Here is a 9,614-nt window from a genome sequence, read left to right on the forward strand (position 1 = left end):
TTAGAATGATTTCTTTGCCAATTAGATAATTAGTCGATCAATTTATTTCTAATATTTGTAACGACTACATGATTATTTGTGTAGTGTGGGCATGCGATCTAACTTAAATAAACCTTTATTGTGCATTAATTGGTTACAATTGAGTCTTTATCATTCTTAAAGATATTGATAACTTAAATTCCTAAGATATCATTATAAGGTTGTTTGTCAATAAAGCAAGTAATAAATGACAATTGTCTTGATTATTGAAAAGTTGAGAAGAGATTAGGTTACTAGGTGATCGTCACTAACTATAACCAATTCATTAAAGAACATTGAAATTCATCTTTGCATCAATGATCAAACTTTTGAATCAAATGGAGAATTTACTTTGACTAGAGTTTTGACTAGGTGATCGTCACTAACTATAACCAATTCATTAAAGAATATTGAAATTCAACTTTTGAATCAAATGGAGAATTCTAAACCCTCTTATTTATTTTTATTTTTATTTTACTCGTTTGTTAAAGAAATAAAATTATCACTGGTCTTTGTGGATACGACCTTATCATTTTCTACTAATTCATTTTTTTCAAGTGGGTTTTATTGGTCTAGCTTCGTTTCCAGGGATCCATGTTAATAATTTTATTTTTTTCTAATTTTATTTTGTTTTATTTTAGCATCCTTAACTTTTGATCATGGCTGCATATTCATGATACTTCATATTTAGTCAAGAGTTTCCAAGTAGAGTGAATAAGGTAAATTCATTTACTTTTGAAAATCGTCTAGATAGACTAACAGCAATACTTGAACAAATGAGATTAGGAAATTCCCAACATGTAAAGGCATATGGCGTATGTGCAAATTATAACTGCCCAATTTATTCATGCCTTATACTTCTAGACGATACAAACCAACATGCTGATACAGTTAGAAGGTTTCCCGATTGGCCACAATGGAGATATAATAACTATGCTAATACTTATAATCATGGATGGATGGGTTATCCCAATTTTGGCTATGAACCGAGCTCGCATGCTCCCACACAACCACCTTCTTTTAAGCCAGGTAAATCTCTTGAAGGTTTAATTGAGTTTTTCGCTAATACAATTCAACGTTCGCAGGCAAACATGGAGAACCACTTCCAGAACATAGAGAACCAAATCAATTAGCTCAAGGTTTTAATGAGTACATTAGAATATCAAGAAGTTCTACAAGAGGTGGTCACTCTCGTAGAATTAATTGATCAGCCTAATAGTAAAGAACCGAAGTCGTTCGTAAAGGAACCTTTTTGCCCAAAAAGTTTTGTTAAACCCAAAAAGGATGAGGTGGAAATTCTTGAGACTTTCAGTAAAGTGGAACATAAAATAGAAGATAAATTTTTTGGATGGCTGGTACGCCCCGTGGCACAGCAAAAAGAATTATTCCGACGATTGCCAATCAATGATCCATGTACGAGGAACGAATTGGGTTGAAACAAGGCTCGAAAATATACCATTCGAAATTGAAAAGAAATGTATAAGGTTGTTGATAGGACCCCTTTCGGGGATGTCGATTTCAAGCCGCAGTAATAATGTTTCGGCCTCTATGTAATCCACCCAACCAACGAACGAATAACAAAATTCTTTTAAACTTTTTAGAGAGAATTTTCAAGAACGGCTGTGTAACACCCCAAACTCGGCCAAGACGTTATGGCTGAATCTGGCGAAGTCAGATGAGAATGTATTTAAAACCGTGTTTACCCAAAAATCGTTCCAGTTACCACCTTTTACTTAACTCAGAAAACATATATTTATTAATTTGCTTGAAAACATTTCTTAGTTCGCGGAAGCTTAAGAACAAATAAAGTTACAGTTCCAAAATCTAGAAACATTATTTCAAAATTCCGAACTTAAACCAAACAGTCTGAAACCGAAAATTACATAATTCCTCTCAACTATAGCAATTAAAATAATAAAAACATTAAAAACCTTTCAAACCAGAGTGTATGTAGCAGTGGTCACCGTCAAGCCCTTCCACTGCATCGATCCACCTACTGCTGGGGATTACCTGACAGAAAAGTAAAATAAGGGGTGAGTTTTTGCAAACTCAGTGTGTACATCCCTACAGTAAAGCATGCATACAAACGGATAACAGTTAAATAGTCATAATCGAGCTTGAGCTCTTAACAGAATCAGTGTAGGCCTTAGCCCATTCAGAACAGTATCAGATACATTCTGGCCTTAGCCCATACAGACATACATACATATCAATCAGAACAGTAATGCCCACCAACCCTACACACCATCTCTGTCTAACCCAACACACCATGTGGGGATAAAATCAACCCACCCAGCCCTACACACGAAGTATGGGGATAGAATCAACCCATCCAACCCTACACACCAAGTGGTACTATATACGACACGTATCGGATATATGCAGCATAGCTGCCAGATGACAAGCTAATAGCCTTTCAGACTTCCTTCTCTTCAACAAAAAACCCAACCCAATGCAATGCAACATAGATAATATGGCATGCTCATGTGCAGATATCAAATCATAACATCATCATCAAATCAGAACAGATACACATGCTTTAATTATTATGCTTTTACATACATCTTAGTATCAGATCAGAGTATAGGGGTCTAAGTAATGCTTACCGACCCTACAATCAGGTCACAGTTGACTTGGGTGACCTGTGCAACCTCGCAGAACATTTCAAACAAATCAGGCTCACACTCCCATGTGCCCTACCCGTGTGGGCCTACACACCCGTATGGCTCACACAGTTCAGATTGGCCTTGCTCGTGTGGATCACACGGTCTGACCCAAGATCCCACACATCTGTATGGCCCACACGGCCCAATTGGTCAAGCCTGTGCCTTGCACATGGCCTCGCTAGCCTCACCTGCCCGTGTCCATCGTGCCCGTGTGGCGTGCACATAGCCTACTTTGTCAACAACACGGCCGTGTCTTGCCACAAGGGCCTCTACACGGGCAGTCCACAAGCCTGTGTGGTGTCGATAGTAGCATTTTTGACTTTCGTCGAAACGCTATTTCAGATCAATTGGAGTACACACCTGGTTTTGATTGAAGCCTAATGCAATCTCGAACACTCCAGAACCTATATTCGACAATGTCAAGACCCATTTCAGTCACTTAAACAATTTTTGATTGAAACAAAACGAGGTATTTTGCCTTGAAATCGTTAAATTTCTTACCTCGAGCGAAAACAGAGAATGCTACGCACTTAATTCGCTATTCAGGAATGAAGAACAACCCCTTGATTAGTACCTAAACACCCAAAGAAAGTTCCCCCTTAATCTCTTAATCAAAATGATGTTTACGAACGACAAGCAGAACTTACCACTGAGGAGAACGTCAATGAATTGCAGAAGCCCGTTAATACGAAATCAAAACGAATGAGAGGAAGGCAAGGGAAATTTCGGCAAACAGAAAAGAAAAAAACGTGTAGAGGGGAAGAATAGTAGAGAATTTTGGCAGAGAGAGTTCATTTGGGGAACTACTCAGAAAAATCTGATAAACCCTACCACTTCAGTGTTTTAGTTCACCTCCAATTCTATCACAGCTTTAGTGGCAAAAATAATGCCCAAGCCAAGATTCGAACACAGGACCCCTAGCATAAACCCTTGCCACTTAACCACTAGACCAGCAGGCACATTCTGTTAAGTTTTTACCAATAAATTTTTATAAGCCTATTAACCAAAAGCCAGACTTTATTTAAATAAAAAACCAAAATTTTGCCTAAGTTGAGACTTGAACTTGGGACTTTCCTAACACACCCTCAAAGCACTTAAACACAAAAGCAGACAGATATTATGCAAATTCATGCGTTCAGATATTTTCCTATGCTAAAATTTCACAAAAGCTGAAATTACAGAAATTTGGAGTGTTACAACTCTACCCCCTTAAAGAAAATTCATCTTCAAATTTTACCTGGTCGGAAAAGGTGAGGATATTGCTGACGCATTGAATCCTCTGGCTCCCAAGTAGCCTCCTCAGTGCTATGATTCGCCACAGCACCTTTACTAAGGGAATAGACTTCTTACGTAGAACTTTGACGTCGCGATCCAAAATTTGAACCGGCTCCTCCTCGAACGTCAGATTTGGTCTAACCTCAATTTTCTCCATAGGCAAATGTGCATGGGATCAGAGCAGTAACGTCTCAACATTGAGATGTGAAAAACATCGTGATTATGATCTAACTTTAAAGGTAACTCCAACTAATACGTGACTGGCCCCACTCACTTCAGAATTTAGTACGGCCCAATAAACCGGAGACTCAACTTACTTTTGAGACCGAACCTCAGAACCTTTTTCCATGGCGAGACCTTAAGGAAAACCAAGTCCTCCACAGAATGCTCGATATCTTTCATCTTCAAATCAGCATAGGACTTCTGTCTATTAGAAGTCGTTTTCAGTCGATCTCGAATCAAATAGACCTTATCCTCAGTCTCTGAAACCAACTTCGGACCGAGAACACGTCGCTCACCCAACTCAGTCCAGCATAAAGGGGTGCGACACTTATGACCATAAGGTGCCTCATAAGGTGCCATCTGAATACAAGACTGATAGCTGTTATAGTAAGCGAACTCTGCCAAAAGCAAGTACTCCTCCCAACTACCTCAAAAATCCATAACACAGCCCCTCAACATATCCTCCAGTATTTGAATCACCCTCTCCGACTGACCATCTGATTGAGGATGAAATGCAGTACTGAAGTCAAGTTGTGAACCCAAAGCCTCATGTAGCTTCTTCCAAAATTGAGAAGTAAAGCGAGGATCCTTATCGAAGATAATCGACACTGAAACCCCATGCAGTCTTACTATCTCTAAGATGTAAAGTTTAGCCAACTTCTGTAAAGAGAAATCTATCCTAACAGGAATGAAGTGTGCAGACTTGGTCAATCGATCCATGACGACCCAAACAAAATCCTTCTTAGTGGGTGTTAGAGGCAACCCATTAACAAAATCCATCGTCACTCGCTCATATTTCCACGTCGGTATCTTAACTAGCTGTAGCAACCCTGAAGGCAACTGATGCTTAGCCTTAACTTGCTGACAAGTCAGACAGTAAGCAACAAAATCGGTCACCTCAAGCTTCAACCCTGGCTACCAGTACAACTCTCGGAGAGCTTTATACATCTTATTTCCACTAGGATGAATAGCATACAGACTACTATGCGCTTCCCTCAAAATTGACAGCCTTAAATCCTCATCATTAAGAACACAGATCCTATCCCGGAAGCATAATACCCCCTCATTATTCAGCCCAAAATCTATAGTAGTTCCAGTCTCAACCTGATGAAATCGCATCTCGAGAGTCTTATCCTCTAACTGCTTAGCTCTAATCTACTCAATCCATGTCGGCTTCACTTGTAGCTCTGTCAGAAGACTCCCATCGTCATAAAGACTCAGTCGAGCGAACAACACTCTCAAATCAGTCACAGCCCTATGGCTTAATGCATCGGCCACCACATTGGCCTTTCTAGGGTGATACTCTATATTTCAGTCGTAATCCTTAAGCAACTCTACCCATCATCACTGCCTAAGATTTAACTCTTTCTGAGTGAGGAGATACTTGAGGCTCTTGTGATCATTGTAGATGGTATACTTTTCACCGTACAAATAGTGCCTCCAAATATTTAATGCAAAGACAACTGAAGCTAAATCCAAATCATGCATTGGATAATTAGCCTCGTGAGTCTTAAGCTATCGAGACGTATAGGCAACTACCTTACCGTCTTGCATCAAGCCGCAATGCAAACCCATATGTGACGCATCACTGTAAACCACGAAGTTCTTATCAGGCTCAGGCTGTATTAGAACTGGAGCTTGAGTCAAAACTGTCTGGAGCTTCTCAAAGCTCTCTTGTTGTGCGTCAGTCCAAACAAAAGGAACTCCTTTACGCAGTAATTTAGTCAACGGCGCTGCGATCAACGAGAACCCTTCTACGAAGAGTCGATAATATCCTGCCAGTCCTAGAAAACTGCGGATCTTCGACATATTCTTTGGCTGTTTCCAATCTAACACAGCCTCAATCTTATGAGGATTAACATAAACCCCCAGCAGACACAACATGTCTCAAAAAAATTACTTCATGAAGCCAAAACTCACACTTAGAGAACTTCGCATAAAGCTGTTTCTCACGAAGGATCTGCAAAACAACCCTGAGATGCTCATCGTACTCGTCCTCATACTTAGAGTAAATCAAGATGTCATTGATAAACACCATCACGAACTGGTCTAAGTAGGGCTGAAACACATGGTTCATCAAGTCTATGAATGGCGCTGGTGCATTAGTCAACCCAAAGGGCATAACCAAGAGCTCGTAATGTCCATAACGAGTTCTAAATGCCATCTTATGCACATCAGCCTCCTTAACCCTTAACTAATGATAACCTCATCGCAGATCGATCTTGGAGAACACAGAAGCCCCTTTGGACTGATCGAATAAATCGTCTATCCTCGGAAGTGGATATTTATTCTTAATTGTCAACTTATTCAACTGACGGTAATCGATACACATCCTCATCGTACCGTCCTTATTCTTTACGAACAGAACAGGTGCTCCCTATGGAGACACACTAGGAAGAATAAACCCACGATCCAACAGCTTCTGAATTTAAGCCTTCAGTTCTGTCAGCTCTTTTGGTGCCATTCGATAAGTGGCGATAGACACCTGAGCTGTACCAGGAATCAACTCAATCCTAAATTCTACCTCACGACTGGGAGGTAATCTTGGTAGTTCCTTTGGAAAAACATCTGGAAATTCCTTCACTGTACGAATGTCCTTAATCGAAGAGTCCACAGAATCAGAAACACTGATGTAGGCCAAGTATGCCTTACATCCCTTTTTCACAAGCTTCTCTGCTACCAACGCAAATATCACATTATTTAGATAATTCTATCGTTCTCCAATCACGACTATCTCATTATCCTCCTCGGTCCTTAGAACAACCCTCTTTTCAGTACAATCCAGACTTACACGATGCTTTACCAACTAGTCCATGCCCAGAATTAAGTCGGACTCTCCAAACGGAAGTTCCATAAGATCAGCCAAGAATACCGTTCTTTGGACTTCCAACGGAACATTTCTAAATAGTTTACTGACCCTAATAGACTGCCTCAATAGACTCACCACTGACATCTCACTAGAAGTGCTCTCACACGAAATTCGCAAAGTCTCAAACACAGAATATGCCACATAGGAATGTGTAGAGCCTATGTCTATCAGGGCAACATAAGGTACATTAGAAATGAAGAATGTACCAGTGATGATATTTGGAGAATCTCCATCCTCACGGTGATGTACAGCATAGACAAGTGTAGGCTGCCTCGCCTCAGTCTAGCCAACACCTCTGCCTGGTACTCCCCGACCTCGACCCATACCATTACCACCCCTAGCCTGTCTTTGGCCCCTAGGTAGCTGCTATACCCCTCTCGGTAGCTGTGCAGTCTCAACAACCAGAGCTTGCATTTAATTACTCCTCAGTGGACAATCCTTAACACAATGCTCAGCCGAACCACACCTCAAACAAGCTCCAGTAGCCCTCCCACACTCACCTGGATGACGTCTATTACAGAGCTGACACATCGCCACCCCAATAGGAACAACAACAGTAGGCCCAGATCTCACGGGCCCATCAGTCCTGGCTTTTTTCTTAGGCCTCATCCCAGTATTCGAAGGCTTAGAATCCCTCTTAGCTTTCCCCTTCTCATGGTTTTGGCGCTCAGAGCGCTTTACCTCCTCAGTAATCTTAGCCTTCTCTACTAAGGCTGAGAAATCCCGCTCCCTCTGTGGAGCTATCAGAACTCGCAGACTGTCTCGTAGACCATCCTCAAATCGAACACAACGCTTATACTCTGTCGCCACCATGCCCCTCGCATAACGGCTCAGTCTTAGAAATTTGGCCTCATACTCGACCACCGAACGGTCCTCCTGAGTGAGATTCAGGAGCTCAAGTCGCCTAACGTCATTGTAGCTAGCTCCCATATAACTACTCTGATAGGTGGTCTTAAAAAATTCCATGACAACTGATCAGGCTGAGTGCCCTCCTTAACAGTCAACCACTACTGGTACACCTCATTGTGAAGCAGAGACACTGCCCCCTTGAGCTTCTGCTTATCAGTGAAGTCCAAATCATCCATTATGCACTCTGTGGCCTCCATCCAATACTCGGCCACACTCTGAGAAACTCTGCCGATGCCCCTGAATATCTCAGCCCCATACGACTTGAGTTGTTCCGTAACTGACCCACAGCCTCCAGATCTAGTATTGGCACCAGCGACCCTCTCTAGAATATCAGAGACATTCGGGCCTTAGCCCATACAGACATACATGCATAACAATCAGAACAGTAATGCCTACCAACCTGCACACCATCTTCGTCCAACCCAACACACCATGTGGGGATAAAATCGACCCACCCAGCCCTACACACCAAATATGGGGATAGAATCAACCCATCCAACCTTACACACCAAGTGGTACCGTATACGACACGTATCAGATATATGTAGCTAGATAGGCTAATAGCCTTTCAGTTTTCCTTGCTGCCAGATGATAGGCTAATAGCCTTTCAGTCTTCCTTCTCTTCAACAACAAACCCAATCCAATGCAATACAACATAGATAATATGGCATGCTCATGTGCAAATATCAAATCATAACATCATCATAAAATCAGAACAGATAATGCTTTAATTATCATACTTTTACATACATCTTAGTATCAGATCAGAGTATAGGGGTCTAAGTAATGCTTACCGACCCTACAATCAGGTCATAGTCGACTTGGGCGACTTGTGCAACCTTGTAGAAAATTTCAAACAAATCAGGCTCACACACCCGTGTGCCCTGTTTGTGTAGGCCCATACACCCGTGTGGCTCACACGGCTCAGATTGGCCTTGCCCATATGGATCACACGGCCTTGCCCAAGATCCCACACACCCGTGTGGTTCACTCGTGTGACCCACACGGCCCAATTGGTCAAGCCCATACCTCGCACACGGCCTCGCCAGCCTCACCCGTCCATGTCCGTCATGCTTGTGTGGCACGCACACAGCCTACTTCGTCGACCACACGGCCTCAACACGGGTAGTCCACACGCCCGTGTGGCGTCGAAAGTAGTGTTTTCGACTTTCGCTGAAATGCGATTTTAGATCGATTGGAGTACACACATGGTTTTGGTTGAAGTCTAACACAATCCCGAGCACTCCAGAACCCATATTTGACAATGTCAAGACACATTTCAGTCACTTAAACAATTTTTGATTGAAAGAAAACGAGGTATTCCGCCCCGAAATCGTTAAATTTCTTACCTCGAGAGAAAACCAGCGAATAATACGCGTTTAATTCGCTATTCATGAATGAAGAGCAACCTCTTGATCAGTACCTAAACACCCAAAGAAAGTTCCCCCTTAATCTCTTAATCAAAATGATGTTTACAAATGACAAGCAGAACCTACCAATGAGGAGATTGTCAATGAATCGCAGAAGCCCGTTAATACAAAATCAAAATGAATGGGAGGAAGGCAAGGGAAATTTTGGCAAAAAGAAAAGAAAAAAATCATGGAGAGGGGAAAAGTAGTAGAGAATTTTGGCAGAGAGAGTTCTTTTGGGGAAAC

General features: G+C 41.7%; 2 protein-coding genes across 2 annotated transcripts; both read right to left on the reverse strand.

Moving 5' to 3' along the window:
- Positions 1-3,017: 3,017 nt before the first annotated feature.
- On the reverse strand, positions 3,018-5,300 carry LOC121228070 (uncharacterized). The gene is made up of 3 exons (XM_041111202.1): positions 5,101-5,300; positions 4,277-4,605; positions 3,018-3,088 (listed from the first exon to the last, which is right to left on the reverse strand). Exons 1-3 carry the CDS (start codon positions 5,298-5,300, stop codon positions 3,018-3,020), a joined length of 600 nt encoding a protein of 199 aa, XP_040967136.1.
- A 1,309-nt stretch (positions 5,301-6,609) lies between these two features.
- Positions 6,610-7,980, reverse strand: LOC107947864 (uncharacterized). Its single transcript, XM_016882372.1, has 4 exons — positions 7,517-7,980; positions 7,257-7,434; positions 6,999-7,170; positions 6,610-6,854 (listed from the first exon to the last, which is right to left on the reverse strand). The coding sequence occupies exons 1-4, from the start codon at positions 7,978-7,980 to the stop codon at positions 6,610-6,612; spliced, it is 1,059 nt and encodes a 352-aa protein (XP_016737861.1).
- Between the last annotated feature and the right edge of the window lie 1,634 nt (positions 7,981-9,614).

This window comes from Gossypium hirsutum, chromosome A04, assembly GCF_007990345.1.
Source record: "Gossypium hirsutum isolate 1008001.06 chromosome A04, Gossypium_hirsutum_v2.1, whole genome shotgun sequence".
Lineage (NCBI taxonomy): Eukaryota > Viridiplantae > Streptophyta > Magnoliopsida > Malvales > Malvaceae > Gossypium > Gossypium hirsutum.